General features: G+C 57.9%; 1 protein-coding gene across 4 annotated transcripts in view; it reads left to right on the top strand.

The window, feature by feature from the left end:
* Kdm4b (lysine demethylase 4B) overlaps positions 1-16672 on the top strand; it is a 99472-nt gene that overhangs the window by 43574 nt on the left and 39226 nt on the right. For 3 of the 4 annotated variants that reach the window (XM_042669956.1, XM_042669955.1, XM_042669957.1), the window contains exons 7-8: positions 11813-11862; positions 15703-15806. In XM_042669956.1, coding sequence (XP_042525890.1) covers positions 11813-11862; positions 15703-15806 — 154 coding nt within the window. Of the gene's footprint in view, positions 1-11812; positions 11863-15702; positions 15807-16538; positions 16653-16672 lie in introns of those variants that run through there. The other variant, XM_042669958.1, reaches the window with a different exon arrangement.

The raw sequence follows: 16672 nt of genomic DNA, 5'->3' as shown, positions 1-16672 counted from the left end.
ACGGGGTCTCGGGTCACACAGAGTGTGCGGGCATGCAACTCCTGTGAGCGGAGAACCTGGCCAGGAGTGGCTTTCCAGCTGGCCTCTTGGCTCCTCACACGGAGCTTGGCTGGGGCCCACAGGGGCTGGTAGAGGGACAGCTGTGTTGTCCCTGGCCCGGCTCCCTCCCCAGCCTCCTTATCGTGCCCTTGGCCTTGCTCTTGTCACAACCACTCTGTTGTCACCAGGGGCCACCAGCCCCCAGCCTTCTGCTTGTCAGGACTGGGCAGTCAATCTCACACCACAGGCTGCTCCAGGCATCTAAACAATGAGCTCCGAAACTGTCTGAGTCTCAAATTGGGACATCGAGTGCCGTCACGCAGGGGAATGGCGCTGTCATTAACAGCTGCGGCGGACCGATGACGATGGGCAATTTCGGGGAATCTGGCACACGCGGCATGGTGCGGTTCTGAATCACAGCCTGTCTGCCCCATTAGTCTGATCAGCTGCTGGGGCCTCCCGCCCGCAGCTGTAATGGCCTGGTGCTGCTGCACCGATTGCTTGTCCCCGCGTCCCCAGGACAGAGGGGAGCTGGGGCAGAGCAGCCAGGAAACCCCCTGAGTGTGCAGACTCACCCATGGCTCCTGCCAACCCCGGCCTTGGCCGCCCCGAGTGTCTCCAGGAGCCATCAGGGACACACTCTGGGGGCTGCAGATCGTGTGTTTCGTGTCCCCGTGCGTGCTCTCTCCAAGGGCCCTGCTCCCTGCGCTGGCCCTGTGCACTCGGGGCCTGGCTGGGGGCGCTGGGGGGCCGCTGGAGACACCCCATGCCGCTCTGCCAACTCCTGGTGACTCCGGGTTTCCTCACTTTGCTTTTTCAGTGGGTGATTTTCTCTTACTTTCTTTTAGAGCTTGCCGTGTTTATAAGCCCCACTGTGGATTTGCTGAAGCCTGGAGACAAGTGTCGAGTCCCCAGGAGTGACTCCGCTCTGTGAACAGTCACTTGTCAGCCGTGCCAATCCAGTGTCCCCTGGGAGCCCCAATGCGGCGCCCTCCTGGGGTCACACTGGGCAGTGGGCTTGGGGTGAGGTGCTCAGGCGCTGTGCAGAACGACTGGCCTTTTCCTTTCTGTCCTGTCTTCTCTCAAAAGAAACGTGCTTTTATGCTCGTTAGCATGTGCAGCTCCAGGAGGGCCTCCACATGTGGAAATGCAAATCCTACTGAGTTCACCCCCAAAAAGGCTTTTTTTTTTTTTTTTTTGTGTAGTACCAATCCTGAGTCTTGAACTCAGTGCCTGTGCACTGTCCTTGAGCTTTTGTACTTAAGGCTAAGGCACTCTACCATTTGAGCCACAGCTCCACTTTGGGCTTTTTTTGATGGTTAATTGGAGATAAGAGTCTCATGGACTTTCCTGCGTGGACTGGCTTTGGACCTCAATACTCAGATCTCAGCCTCCTGCGTAGCTAGGATGACAGACATGAGCCACCAGCACCAGTCCAAACATGCCTTTTTAAACTGCAGTATTTATTTATTTATTTTTGTCGGTTGTGGGGCTTGAACTCTGGGCCTGGGCGCTGTCCCTCAGCTCTTCAGCTCAAGGTGAGCACTCTACCACTTGAGCTACAGCGCCACTTCCAGTTTTCTGGTGGTTTATTGGAGATAGGAGTCTCACGGTGTCTCCTGCCCGGGCTGGCTTTGAATTGCGATCCTCAGATCTCAGCCTCCTGAGTAGCTAGGATGACAGGTGTGAGCAACCAGCGCCCGGCTAAACCATGAACACTACTTTTTTTTTCAGTTGTAGGGCTTGAACCCAGGGCCTGGGTGCTATCCCTGAGCCACTCAGTGCTCAAGGCTAGTGCTCTACCACTCGAGCCACAGCGCCACTTAAACTGCAGTATTTAATTATCAGAAAAAGAAGAGGAGAGCAGTTGGACAGGGGCCTGCTCCCTTCCTGTGCTCCCCCTCCTCCCTCCCCCTCCCTCTTCCCTCTCTCAGGGTGGGTGGTGGACAAGCAGGCAGGGTTGCTTTGTGCAGCTTCACTCCCAGCACCTCCCGGCTCTGCGGCAGGCCCGCAGCTGTGGCCTGTGGCCAGCATCACAGTCTGGGACTGTGGGAAGGCCCCTCCTGCCCTTCTGGCTGGTGGCTGGAGTTGCGTTCTGGCAGTCAGGGGACTGAGGTCTGCTCATGTCTACTGTCCGCCGAGGACTGCCATCCGTACCAGGCAGCCACTGTCAAGTCCCCGTGGTCAGACCTGCCTGACGTCACTTGGAAGGGCTCCCCCAGTAAGGCCAGACCCACCCACCTGTCACCCAGTGTATGGTCTGCAGATGTGAGACCATAATAAGCAGTGTAGCTGCTGAGAGGAGCGTGTGACCCAGTCACTGTGCCTGGGGGCCTGGAGTCAGGGTCTTCTTGCTGTCCCCCTCCCTGTGCCCCCACTAGCCAGGGACCGGTCCTACAGTGAAAAGTTCATGACGCCGCTCAGTGCCAAGTGCGCATGCGCAGTATTCTCTCTGCTTGCCCTCCCCCTCACAGCCCCCATGTATAGCGGTGCCAGTGGAGCCTTCACTTTGACTTTGGCTTCATGCCACCACCTCTCAGCCCTGTGTGTCCTTTTACCCTTGTGTCGCTGATCCTGGGCCTGAGTGTGACCTTGCTGTGTGTCTGTCCCTGGGTCACAGCCCACCACCGTGTGTGCAGGTGGTCTCACTTCCTTCTGTGAACTGTGTGAGTGTGGTGTGGCCAGGCCTTGCTCTGTGGTGGATGGCTGGCCATCCCCAGTGTGGGGCTGTGGCAAAAGACCAGCTGCCACCATACCTGCTGCAGGTGCAGGACATGAGCTCTGATCGCCAGCCCTGCTGAAAGTAACTGCAGGCAGCAACCACTTCTCATAGCCCTGGGCCACCAGCAGCCCTTGGCTCCAGCCAGGCCCTTTGTCCCCATGTACAGATGAGGCCTGAGTTAGCCGCACATCAACCTGCACTGGGGAGCCAGGGCGGGGGCTGTGAGACCTGGTGTGAAGCCCCTGCTGTAGCGCCTGGCTCTGTGGGGTGCCCAGGACACTGCCACGGTGGGGCGCCATGGGTGAGGGCGGCCTGCATGAAGGTTGGGGGGAAAGGACCCCAGGAGGGGGGGGGTGGGGAGGGGGGAGGTGCTGCCAGCCCCCAGGGCTGCCACCTGTGCCGTACAGCTTCCAGGTCATCCCTAGGCCAGGCTGTGGAGGAGGTGGGGCAGCCCAAGCTGACCAGGTCCCACTGGGCCCTCTGATCTGTGCCAGGCACAGGAGCCATTGTAAAGGAGCCTTTGGTGTGGCTGGACAGCCAGACCACCACCATGGCACGGTGCCAGGCTCTGAGCCCCTGGGCAAGGGCTGCAGAGGCTCTACGGGGGGAGAGGCTGGCGTGGCGGCAGGGGCAGTGTGAGCGGTACTTGTGGACATGGGCAGTGCCAGCCCATTGCCGCACTCTGGCATGGACTGGCAGGAGCAGATGGCCCATCATTTTGGTGTCTTTTGTTCAGTGTGGGTGCTTAGAGTTGGACCAGTGACAGACATACAGTCCTGGCCCATCGTGCTGGGAGACCATGGGCTTTCTGCTGTAAGGGGTGGGAATGGCCAGGCCAGGCCACTGGGCCAGCTGCCCAAGTCTTCTGCCCACCACAGCAGAGCTGTTAGTGCAAGGAAATGCCACGGCAGCGTCTTCCTGCCTTTGAGGCACGCCAGGTGGAGTTGTAGAGAGATCACCCAGCTGTCTGGGGGCCTGGGACTGTAGGGCCCCCCACCTTCCATCACCATGGATACCAGTGGTTTCCATGGCAAATGTCACTCTAGTGCACCTGCTGCTCGTAGGTGCCAGTGCGCCGAGAGCATGGCATTGGCCCTGAGTGTGTGTGGGGTGGGGAGTGGCGGGGAGGCTGTGTTATCCTCGCTTAAGAGAGGAAGGCTGGAGCTGTGGTTGCTGCCTGTGATAGAGCGGGCTGGGGCTGAGGCTCATGGGAGCGTGGACCTGGCTTAGGGGGTATAGCATGCATCTCTTAAGCTGGCTCTGCATTTAAGAGGGAAGTTAAAAGGACACACCAGGGCCACCATGGAGCTGGCTGTGTGGTAAAAACAAATGCCAAAGAGAGTTGCCTGAAGTCATCTTAAAGGGGCAGGCATCTCTCAGCCTCCCACCCTCCACATCGCCCACCTCATCTCCACCCCCTAGCTGTCCCTCCTGTCCCTCCTGGCTCCCTTCATCCAGGGTACGTGGAAGCTGCTGGTCTAGGCTGCCTAATCCCTCTCCAGATGCAGGGAGTCTTCCCTCTTCCCTCCCTCCTTTCCCTCCCCCTCTCTACCTCCTTCCCCTTTTGTCTTCCTTCCCTTGTTCATGTTTTCCCTTCCCTCTCCCCCTTCCACTAGCCCCCTCCTTTCAGGATTCTTGGGCCTTCTTCTTTTGTTCCACCTGACCTGTGTGTTTTCGTAGAAATAGATGAGGATGCGGGTCCCCTGCATGGGCAGAGCACAGGGTGGGGTGGGGTATGGTTGGGGTGTGGGCTGCCTCCTGGCTGTTCTCTGGGCTGGCATCCAGGCCAGTTGGGGTGAGCCATCTGCATTGAAAAAGTGCAGCGCTCTGAGCAACACGTCCACTGTGGTCCCCCATGCTGCCTACTCGAGGCCCCTTTTCATCCCCAGCCACGTGCACACCTCCCTGTTACGCTGTCAAATACATGTGCCACATAGAAAAACAACTCAGATGCAAACCCAGAGCTGGGGGTGTCAAATGCCGCCCCCTCAGCACCGCCTGGCCCATGCAGCCCCCAACTCCTGCTTAAATGAGGGGTGATCGGTGGTGTTCTGCAGGCCCCCCAGGGAGGTGTGGTGCCACCTATGCCCCGCTAGGACCCCTCTCCCTCCTGCTGCCCGTGACAGGCCTTATTAACTCTCTTCAGCTTTTTATCCGGCTTCATTTGGCTTCCCCACAGTGGCTGGTTCCAGCTTCAGCTCCCGTTTGTCTCACACGCCCAGGACTCTTGATCTTGTGTGTGTTTCAATAAAAATGTCATTATTCGAAATCATCCACGCTGCTGGTGTGAGATACCAAATTCCACTATCTATTGTCCTGGAAAAAGACGATCCATTCAAGATAAAGGCCCGAGGCTCAATAAGGTGCTTCCCTGGGAACAAGCCCCATCCTCCAGCACTGCCTCTGTGGTGAGGGCGCAGGACAAGTGGGGGTACTCAGAAGTGGAGGGGGGGTTGCCGGTAGAGGAGGGTGGTTTCAGTGACTGGAGGTGGGCACTCTGTGGCCCAGGCCCCGCCCTCTTTTTGGTGGGGATGGGGTGGGGATGGGGGCAGCCTGTCCGCCCCGGCACAGGGTCTTTGCAGTCTCCTTCAGGCAGACTGTGGGTGGGGTGCCCTCCTTCCTCCCAGCTGCTCAGGACCGCTCCCTGTGCACCAAGGGCACCTTGAGCTGCTGTCTGTCCCACCACACTGGCCCACAGGAGGCCCATCTGTCCAGATTACCTGTCCTGCTGAGAAGGCTGGCAGCCCTCCTTTGGCAATTGAGCTGCAGTGACACGCCGCCTGCTCACCACCCGCTGCCACCGCCCCTGCCTTTTGCTGTGCTCTCCTCCCCGCGCCATTGCTGTGTCCTGCTTTTGCCAGTGGACTTGGCTGCTGGCCAGGGGGCCTTACAACAGGCATCTGCCACCCTCCCCGCTCTCCTCTCTGTGCCCCGTTGCTGGGGACATTGAGCCGTGTCTTCCATGTCCCACTTCCAGACTCCAGACCGGGCCTTGCCTTCGTGGCCGCGTGGTCTGTAGACGTCCGCTGTGGGCACTCTTGGTTTGGTCAGTCCTCTGGGCCTGGGATGGCCGCTTAGCTATGTCTGTCACAAGTGGTGCTGGTTTCCAAGGCATCTTTTCCTTGCAGGCTCTGCAGGCTGGCATCTTGGGTATGGAGTGGTGGGGGACTGGTGGACAGCTGGCCGGGCTCCCTGCTTGTCCGATGCCTGTGGCCCGGCCCTTCAACATGATGTGGAAGGCTCCCTGCCCTGGTTGCCTAGGGTGTTTCTGTGTGTGTCCACACTGACCTTGACCCCAGAGCCTCCCACGAGCTGGCAGGCACTCTCTCACTGGAGTTAGGCCCCTGCCACCCGGGTCGTGCCAAGATTTTTAGCCCTAGCTGTCTTCCAGGTGGGGCTTCACACTTGTACCCAGGATTGGCCTCCGACCTCAGCCTCCTTTCCTGTTGCTGTATTTTGGGTGGTGTGTTACCACACTGTGTTGGGATGTTGCCTCAGTCCTTCCAATCTCCACCTGTTGAATCGCTGGGATTACAGGAATGAGCCACTACGCCTGGCTCTCCGGAGGTATTTTTACATCCAACTTACGGCACTGGGCATAGAGGTCACCCAGGTCCGTGATGTTTCAGTCGATGAAGCTGACCTGGATGCAGCTGACCTTGTCCTGCTGCCATCAGCGGGGCCTCTGCTCCTCTGGCTTTTCCATTGTGAGCTTGGAGGAGCAGAGCTGAGGGCTTGCTCTGGGGCCTGGGCAGCTAGGAGCTCAAGGCAAAGTAGGGTGGGACAGATAGCAGGGGGGCTGCTGGGGCTCAAGGGAAGCTCCCTGTGGGGTGATGCTGGAATTGCCCCTCTGAGGCCCAGGCCCTGGCCTCCAGTCAGGGCTGTGGAGGTGCGTGCCCCCTGGGGCCCTATGTGTACTGCGGCCTCCTGGCTGCAGGTGGCGCTAACTCCTGCCAGGGCGTCAGGCTCATGCCTGGCTCCCTCCCCAAGCCGGGCTCTGTGGCTCTGCCTTTTTCTTTCCGTGTCCATCATGGCCCATGTTAAGTGGTGCGGGGCCTTGTGCCTGGCCCTTGTGCATATACTGTGAAATTGGCTTCCACAGCCCTAGACCACCATGGCTGAGCTGACATTTCCAGAGGGCTTAGTCGTGGTGGGGCAGGTGATCACCACTGCACTTAATGGCTGGAGTGTTGCAAGGTAGGGCTGTCAATGCAGAAAGTCACTGGCTCTCCCTCCTTTGGTTTCAAGCCTCTGGAGGGGCTCAGCAAGAGGGCCTAGGAAGGGGCTGCTGCCAGATACCTACACTTCGTGAACATGGACAGGCAGGGCTCAGAGCCCTGATCTGGGGTCCTCAGCCCCACCAGCCCATCTCAGGAGTGGCTCTGTCCCTTGCACATGCTACCCTGGGACAGGGACTGGGAGGAGTGGCTGGCTCAGCCATGGCCACAGTGCGGGGACTGCCATCTTCCTGAGACCTTGCCTGTGACTGGCTCTGTCTGGCTGAGGGTGAGTCAGCCCCTGTGGACTTATGTTTTTTGTTTTGGTCAGTTGTGGGGCTTGAACTCTGGGCTTAGACGCTGTCCCTGCGCTCTTCAGTTCAAGGTGAGCACTCTACTGCTTGAGCCACAGCACCACTTCCAGTTTTCTAGTGGTTTATTGGAGATAAGAGTCTCATGGACTTTGCTGCCTGGGCTGGCTTTGAACCTTGATCCACAGATCTCAGCCTCCTGAGTAGCTAGGATTCTAGGTATGAGCCACCAGCGCCCGGCCCCTGTGGACTTACAAATAGATGCCTCCCCATGCCACCCCAGGACCTGAGAGGCCATCCTACACTCAGTGACCCCAACTGGAGTTCCCAGCCTGCCCCTGGGCACCACATCTCCCACACCGGGAGGTGGGCAGCACTTGCAGAGCTTGACTGGGGCTGCTGAGGCTGGAGGGCAGGGGCTGGGCCGGCCAAAAGGGGGGTGCGGGGCTGGTGCTCCTTGCTCACTGACTCTCTGCTGCCGTGTGATGGATGGTTCCGAGCAGGCCCCTGTGCCCCAGGTTGGCCGTGTTGCTCTTCCTGACACACTCATTTAATTTTTAACTCGCAAGGCATTTGCTTATTTATTTTCATTGTTCTTGATAATAATTCTAAGCCATTAGAGGGGAAAATTATATTCAAAAATGCTGTTTCACACTTTATTTGTTTGATGATTTAGAGCGATAGAAAATAGCACATTTGCTGGCTTTTATAGTCTGATAATTATTCACATCCATCAAGCCATTCCAGGGGAATAAACAAAACACCAAGAAAATTACACTATTAATAGCATCCTCTGTGGCGGACGGAAGACTGTGGCCGGCCTAGTAGAGAGGGGAGACCGCCTGTCCGAAGCTGGAGGCTGCTGGTTTCTAATCATAGTTGGTCTCGGTGGCCCTGGGGTTGCAGCCACCCCCTCCTGGAAGCGTAGGGCCTGCAGCTGTGCTCTGGCCAGCTCACACCAGAGCTCCCTTCATCAGCCCCAGGGAATCTGGCTAAGAACTGTGCAGGTGGAAGCCTTATGTCCCCGTGGTGGCTGTGCTGCCAGCCTGGCCACAGGCCTACTCATGTGGCATTCCTGTCCTTTGGCCTTGGTGCCCAAACAAGAAGCTGGTGCCTCTGATGGTCTTGGCTGGAGGTCCAGTGTCCCCCGCCACGTCCTGGCTGCCCTGTGCAGTGTGCCCTCCCCCAGCACACTCACACTTGTTCTCAGCCCGTGTGGGTCATGCTGGCGTGGCCCAGCCTCTGCTCCTGTCCCAAAGCCACATGAGTGGATTTTCAGCTTCGCATTTTTAGGGTGGCAGTAATTCCTCCAGGAAGAAATCTGGAAAGGCAGAGAGCCCAGGCCCAGGATGTGGCTTCCTTCTGGAGCCTTCCGTGAAGTTAGTTCACCCTTGCCTCTCCTGAGAGTGTTCCTGCAGCCTCTTGGACTGTCTGCCTGCTAGCCTGAGTTTGTACCTCCTCCATCCTGTGCATCCCCAGCTCAGAAGGGGCCTCTGGGGTCAGTCTCAGCTTCCCATAGGCTTCATGCTGATACCTCATCTAGGAATGGAAGCCCCTTTGGCTTGCCAGCACACAGGGTCTAGGCCTATCTCCCTCAGCCTCCTAGCACCGCCTCGGCATTGAATACAGAATTACAGAGCTTGTTTCATGCTGCCGGCTAGAGCAGGTCACCAGGTTGCCAGGGAGATACAGAAGCAAATTGTTCATGGGTTCTTGCTTTGGATCTTCCCGAAGTACTTCGCAGCAAACATTCAAAAGTAGAGCGTGCTTGCTTGGGTAACATGCAGTATGGAGATTAGCACGGCCCCGGGCCAGGATGACAGGCAAATTCATGAAGGTGTTCTAGTATTTTTGTTTTAAGCAGAGAGCAGGTGGGATGGGGTCCAAACCGGAGGCTTTTAAAATAACAAATACCTAAGAGAGACGGCTGTGGAAGTGGTTCCAGAGGGGTGACTCAGTCTGGGGCTCCTCTCCTCCAAGCCCAAGTGACCCTCGGGATGGCATCTTCATCCTATCCCCGGCACAGCCCAGGGAGGCTGTCCTTCCTTGCCCTCAAAGAGCTCAGCCTTCAATACATGGAGGCCTGGGCCAGGGGGTGGGCCGAGCTGATGTCATCCTGGGCAGTCTGGGCTTCCGGGCTCTAGGGGTGAGCGGAGGCCAGCTCTGGAGGGACCAGAGGATGGGAGGACAGGGGTGCTGTGCTGGCTGTGTAGGATGTTAGCATTCAGGAAGAGGTCAGGTGTGGGGACATGGGTCACGGCAGCCCCAGCAGGTGGAGCAGGAGACCCCAAGCAGGTCAGGGCAGTGCAGTGCAAGGAGATTGACCAGTGTCAGGGGCCCAGAGCAGACCCTGGAAGAGGTCTGGAGGAAGATCTAGGGATAACCTTCTGTCTGAGAAAGTTGCTGCTGGGTGAGTGGGCTGCCTCGTCCACTCACCGCGGCCACCTGGGCCACGGGCAGGCAGAGCGGCTGATTTGAGCCATGAAATTTGACCTTGTAATGGAGCCCAAGCTTGCAAGCAGCGAGGAGGCAGACTGCTTCCCTGTGTCCGTGACCAATCAAACCCACTTTATTTTACAGCCCCAGAAATTGCTTGCTAATGGCCAGACAGATGCCTGACTGCCTGCAGGCTGAGAGAACAAATCTCTCGAACCCCCCAGTGGGTGCCAGGACTGTCTAGGAGGAGGTGGGGGAGGTGTGTGTTGGGGGAGGGGGATCGAAGCTCAGCTCTGGGGGTCCTGAAGGGTCTGTGAGACACCTGCCTGGGGAGCTGCTGGTCCTGATCTCTGCGGCTGTCCCAGCCAGCTCGAGCCTTCTCTGTCCTGCCCTTGTCTGCCCTCCATGGTTGGCCCTAGCCACCTGGGCTTGGGACCTGCTCAAGGTCTCATGGGAAGGCAGCACCCTGGTTCTTTGATGGCTTCTAGTGTGTTGGGGGGCGGGGGGCTCCTACTGCCCACCCTTGAGGCACATCGCCACAGTGCTGTCCTTACAGAACGGAGCCCTTGCCCTATGCTTTGGCTTGTGAGCTGAGAGTTTGGGCTTGAGTCTTGAGGAAGGGGCTGTTACATCCCTGGCATTGGTGCCTGGGCTACCTAAGGCTGTCACTAGCTGGTTCTGGGTGGCAGGAGGCTCATCGCTCCCGGGCATTGGTGGCAGGTCCAGAAGTCTCTGTGCCTGCCTGTTTCCCATCCGAAAGCCTTCCTAATCTCCCCAGGGGCCACTCTTCAGCACACTGGGCCGGCGGCCTGCAGTCTGTACTTTCCGATAACAGGAGCCACGTTCCAAAGTATTAAACTTTTAACATTCACCAGATTCAATTAATCTTATCTTTACAACTCCCAATTACAGGCGGTAATTAAGTGAAAGCAGCATTGTAGGCTGGGGATCTTGCATTAATCATCGCAGCCCTGGAGCCATAAATTAGTTGCTTCCCATCCTCAGGCGTCTTCCCAGCAGGCCTGGACTGTCTCACTCCCTGCATGGGGGACGCTGTCCCACCAAGGCGCTTCACATGGGGGATTAGCGCCCTGTTCCTTATGTAAATGAGGACAGGCCGAGTGAGAAAGCACCCCCTCTGCTTTGTCCACACAATGGAAAATTCTCCAACATCCACACAGCTGAAGGTGCCCAGGGTGTTTCTGGCAGAGGCCCTGCAAATGTGCTATGCCCAGAAATTAATTATTGAATCCTATTTAGATTAGAGACAACAAGATGTTTCTCTTATCTTCCCACCCCACCCCTCTATTTTATGAGAAAAATAACAAACGTCTCTGTTGGCGGTTGGCATGGGCCTGTACGACTCTGGTCAGGGCGATCTTTTCCTCGCTGGTGTTTTCACCGCTTCGCGTCCTGCCCGAGGGCTGTGGGGAGAGGCTGCCGGGCTGCCTCGTGCCTCTACTTGCTTGACTACGTGTAGAAGGCGAGACATTGGCATCGCTGCTCTAGAACAGACTCGTTATCTGGGAGGGCATCAGGCGCTGGCCCCCACCAATTCCCAGTTGTGAGAGTCCATGTCTCCCCCGGTGGTGATTCCTGGCATCTTCCTTGCCAGGCTGTGGTGGGAAGAGGCCCAGGCTGCCGCGGCGCCAGCTTGTGCCCACAGCTCAGCATCAGAGGCCCATCAGCCCCCCCTGCATCTGTTTGCAAACTTTCATCTTCATCTTCTTGCAGATGACAGAGCCTCGGAATCCTTTTAAGTGGAAAATGTGTAAAAACTTAACTTAGGCAGTGGGTGACCGTGGTGTTTTTCTCCTCCCAAAGCTGCTTTTCCCTGTTGGCTCGAGGCTGGGGATGTGGATGGCACAGCATGAGAGCCAGCTGAGTGGGGAGCTCTTGCTGCTCGCCCCCCAGCCTCGCTCAGGGCTTTGAATTCTGTGTTGCTCCTCTGGCCTCGTTGGGGTTTAGCACCTCCTGGCACTTGTGGCCATTGGCAGCCTTTTGGGTTCACAGTCCTGAGTCCTGGCCGCCCTGCCCTTGTGGTGCATATGCTCCAATGCGTGCTGACCACCTCCCTTCTCTTGCAGGTACGCCATCCCCCCTGAGCATGGCAAACGCCTGGAGCGGCTGGCTATCGGTAGGTGTCTGTGCCCGTGGCAGGTGAGATCGTCTGGGCCTGGGACCAGGGGGGCTGGGTGGGGGCTGGGAAAGTAGCTGCCAGCCACCCAGATGGGCTGCATTTGAATGCTGTCTGGTCGTGGTGATGAGCTCCACACCCTGCCTGCTTTGGTTCCCATATTCCCACCGCCTTTGCCCTGAGTGCCCTGTTGTCAGATCTCAGCATGAAGGCCTGGCCCACTGAGCCTGCTCTGCCTCTCGCTGCGCGTGTCTCTCTATGTCACGTGTCCTCCAGCACGTGGGGAATCTGAGTAAGCAGGCCATCCTCCTTGCTGCCCTGCCCTCAGCACATGTCTTCCCTTGGTGCCCCCACTGTACCACCCACCTGCATCCCCTCCCTCCCTCCAGGGCCTCTTTTCAGGCTAGGTTTGCAGGGAGACCCTGACTACTCTGGTTGAAGATACAAAGCAGGTGGAAGGAGCAGGGTTCCCCACCAGCTCCTGATCACAGTGGAATCTTGGGTTCCAGGAATTACCAAGTGTCTGAAGGATATTGCACAGCCCAGCCTCTGTGGGGCTACCCTGCCATAGACCCTGACCCACATTTAGGGGTGCACAATGCTTGATGCTCCCGGTTCTGGAGCCTGGGAATCCCAGGTCCTGGGCCAGTACATTTGGTGTGAGCCGAGCACCCTCCCATGGCGGGGACCTCAAAGCCACCTCAGCCTCCAGGGTGAGGCGCCACGCTGTCATTTCTGTTGTTTCAGATGGCGTCTCATTGTGCAGTCCAGGCTGGCCTCCTGAGTGCGGCCTGCACGCATGCCTGACTGTGCCACCTACACAAGGATGTAGGTGTCAGCATAAGAATCTAGGGACCTTTAGACCATAGCAAGTCCTGATTGGCTCAAAGGGTCCCCTCACATCCAATCAACAGGCCATCCTTAAGCAGAGGCACTTCCTTCTGGGCTGGCCAGGCAGAGTGACGTTGATGCTATGTGAGGGCAAGAAGAGCACAGGCCAGTGAGGCCCCCTTTCTCCAATTTGGGAAGCTGCCCCTGGCTTGGTGGCTCCTGTGTGCCCAGGAAATACTGACATGCCAGCCACCAAAGCAGCAGGAGGGGGGGAAGCTCCAGCCACGGCCCGGCTCCTGGTCTAGCAGAGATCCCACAGCAGAGGCCTCTCCGTGCCACAGCTTGCAGACAACCCAGCCAACACAGCTGGGCTTTCAAACACACACTGAGGGGCAGATTTCATTCGGAATACAGGTTGCATGTTTTTCCACTGTTTAAAACAAATGGCCACCACCTTAGTGGCTGTAAAACAAAAACTTAAAAGTTTCAAGATGGGCACTGGTGGCTTATACCTGAAATCCTAGCTACTCAGGAGGCTGAGATCTGAGGATCACAGTTTGAAGCCAGCTCAGGTAGGAAAACATCCATGAAACTCCAATTAGCCACCAGAAAACCAGAAATGGAACTGTGGCTCTTAAGTGGTAGAGTGCTACCTTGAGTGAAAAAGCTCAGGGACTGCGCCTAGGCCCTGAGTTCAGGCCCCACGACCAACCCAAGACAAAAACTTACAGTTCTCTAGTTAGAGGTTGGTTCCTCCAAGGGCCTCCAGCCAGGTTCCACGTTCCTCTTTTCCCAGCTCCCTGAGGTCCTGAATCACTTGGCTCCCAGTCCCTTCCTCTTCTGCCCTCTGGAGATCCACAGTGGTCCCTGCTCAGTGTCCTTAGCCTGCTCCTGCCCGCAGAGTCCCTTTTGCCTCATGTAAGACAACGTTCAAATTCTGGGAGCGGGTGGCAGGCAGTGTGGGTGCCATAGTTCGGCTGATCACACCCGTGACCAGCTGGGCTGCAGGAGATGGTGGCAGACAGTGGCAGGACAGCCAGGCCAGGCCTGCCCATCCTGGGGATGATCACGAAGGCTGCCCAGTGGCTGTCGCCAACACCCAGACCACCCAATGCCGGGCCTGTGTTCCTGTCCACATGCCCCTTCTGTTGGAGAAGAAAGTGAAGGCCGTCCCCAGAAGCTGGAGGTTCAGAGTCTCGGAGTCACCATCCACCCCTAGTGCTACAGCACTTTCTAGCTTCTTCATAAGGAAAAGCAGCTCGGTGTGGGCTCCCTGCTATGGGCTTTTAAAAATACCAACTCACTCCTGCCAGGGAGCCGTGCAAAGCTCAGGAATAGCTGGGCCATTGGCCTACAGGCAGGGAAGACAGGAGGGAGGTTGTACAGGACTAGTGGCAGCCGCAGTGGCAGCAGGAGGCCATGCTGCCCTCCTCTGCAGACTCAGGCTTAGGCTCTGCTACCTTTTGGGGAGATGTCCCCCTACTCCTTCACAGAGCTGGGTGGAACGGCTGCAACTAATGTGCAGAATGAATAGCTCTGCTCCAAATGGGCTCGCGGGGAGAGTTGTGGGGCCCACGGAGAGCGCATTAATGTGCTGGCGCATTATCGGTGCTAATCACTTAAAATGTGTGCCTTTATTAGAGCTTTAATGAGAGCCACTTAAACTGTGCATTAAAAAGAGGAACTGCGGCGCGGCCGGCAGCCGGGTGGCAGGCAGTCATAACTCTAATTGAAATGCTTTTAGTGCCAGCGGAAGTTGTGAGTGCAGTGATTCCTGGTACCTTCCACGCAGCCCCACGCGCCTGTCCGGTGTGCACCGCATGGCCTGTGCTCACATGCCTGCACACGGTGCCCTCCAGGTGGTCACCCACCAAGGGTGGGCCTCAAGGCCAGGCCCAGGGTCTGCACAGGCTTCCATGAAGGGACTCCGGAAGACCTGTGACTGCCAGTGAGTCCTAAAAGGGAGGGCGGCCACGAGCACCCCCTCAACCACTCCCTGACACTCCACCCCTTTGCTTACTCTACATGGCAGCCTGGTGCATGCAGGATGATGGGGTACAGACACAGCCCGGTACCTGGTCCTTGCCTACCCCACTGCCCCTGCTGCCCCACGCCTGTGCATTCATGCAGGTGGCCAGTGCTGAGGCCCTGTGTGTCCTCTCTCTGGTTGCAGGCAGAGCAGGTGTTGGAGCAGGGAGCACCCAAGCTGGCAAGGCCCTGTATGCCTCTCGGCCTGGCCCCCACAGCACAGGTTTTGGGGGTTGTGGACAAGCCCATAAGCACAGCCTGGGCTTCAGCAGGCATCTGTGCTCTACCCCAGGGCGGGTTGCCTCTGGGCCTGGGCTGCCCATGTGGAGCCGGCCCTGGCTGCTGGTGCTGCTTAACTGGGCGTCGGGAGCAGGCAGGGCCGATGCCCATGGCTTACACTAGTCCACCTGCAAACCAACCCTGCAGGGGCTCCCAGTGCTAACCCAGACCCCGTGAGGCTCAGCTTCCTCACTGAGCAGCCATGAGAGCATCTGAGCAGGGTGCCAGCAGGGCAGAGGCGCCTTGACTTCCCTAGAACGTTCAAGCTTGGTTCATCATTCTTGCCCCTCTACGTGGGCACTGTTTGCTTGCCACATTCCTGGCTTGGTGGCTCTAGGATGCTGGTGGCCCCTTGTCTTTCCCAGCTCTGTGTGGGTGGCACAGGTCAGTGCCCACGGCTTGAGTGTGCCTCGCCCTTTGCACAGCTGCACCCCAGCACTGGGCCTGTCATGGGCATAGGCCTCTCCTTCCCACGGGGCCAGACTCCAGGCTGCCCTGGGCACTGGGCACGGGGGTTTGGTGGGCACCAGGAGCACCCCCACCTTCCACCCCAACAGTGCTGTGCACCCCTGGTGCTTTGGAGGGCCAGCGTGTTCCTTTTCAAGCATATTACACTCCCGCCTGCCTGCTTTCTCCTGCCAGCATGGCATCCCCACTGCCCTGGCTTGTGGCCCTCACACTGTGTGCTCTCTCCTGCCCCAGGCTTCTTCCCTGGGAGCTCCCAGGGCTGCGATGCCTTCCTGCGCCACAAGATGACCCTCATCTCACCCATCATCCTGAAGAAGTATGGGATCCCCTTCAGCAGGGTGCGTACAGGCTGGGGATGCCCGTGGCGGGATGGGGCCTGGGGATGCCCTCTGTGGGATAGGCTCTGAGCTCTAGCTGGCTGACTGAGAATGCCTAAGAGATAACCTGGAGAAAGTTCTAGAGCTGTTACTGGCTGGGAGCTATGTTACCTGCTGGGGGCTGAGCATATGGAGGGAGGCATGGGTCAGGTGAAGTCTTTACTTGCTTCCCCACGACCTAAACTAGACCAAGGTCAGTGTTGGGCATGGCCGCCCAGGCCCTCCCTCCAGAGGGCCAGGTTGGAAATGGCAGGCATGGAGCATCCTGCTGTGGCCAAGAAGCAAGCAACAGCTTCAAGGCCGGTCCCTGTACCTAAGCTCCTGATGATTGGCATGGCCTGTTCTGAATGGCTCTGGGGGCCCCCTGAGCTTGTGTGATGTGGCTCCAGAACTATCTGCAGGGCTGGGATGGAAGAGGTCCGGTCTCCCGCTGCTCAGGGCCCCCACATCTGGGTAACAGCTCAGCTCTGCAGACACAGCAGCTCTGGGCTGCTTGGGTTGGGTGGCAGGCTCTTTAGTGCCACCATTTCTGCCTGGCCTCCAGCCCTGTGATGGGCCTGCATGGGCCTCACGGTGCTGGCCAGGGTCCCCAGGCTAGACTAGGCTAAGGCATTTGTTTGCCTGTAGCCCTCCTGCCAGGCAGGAGAGACAGTCTCATAGGAGAAGACATTTTTGTGAAGAGCAATTTGTCAGGCCCAGGAGCGAGTTCTGTGATGAGACCCTTCACGCCCCCGCTCCTGTCGCGCGTCGGCATGTGGAAATTGCTTGTGACATTTCAATCGTTCTGCTTGGAGCATCTCTGTGGCAACCGAGGGTAACTTGTTCTT

The sequence above is a fragment of the Dipodomys spectabilis genome, unplaced genomic scaffold, assembly GCF_019054845.1.
Source record: "Dipodomys spectabilis isolate Male_0828 unplaced genomic scaffold, ASM1905484v1 ptg000511l, whole genome shotgun sequence".
Lineage (NCBI taxonomy): Eukaryota > Metazoa > Chordata > Mammalia > Rodentia > Heteromyidae > Dipodomys > Dipodomys spectabilis.
This window is presented reverse-complemented; position numbering and strand designations above follow the sequence as displayed.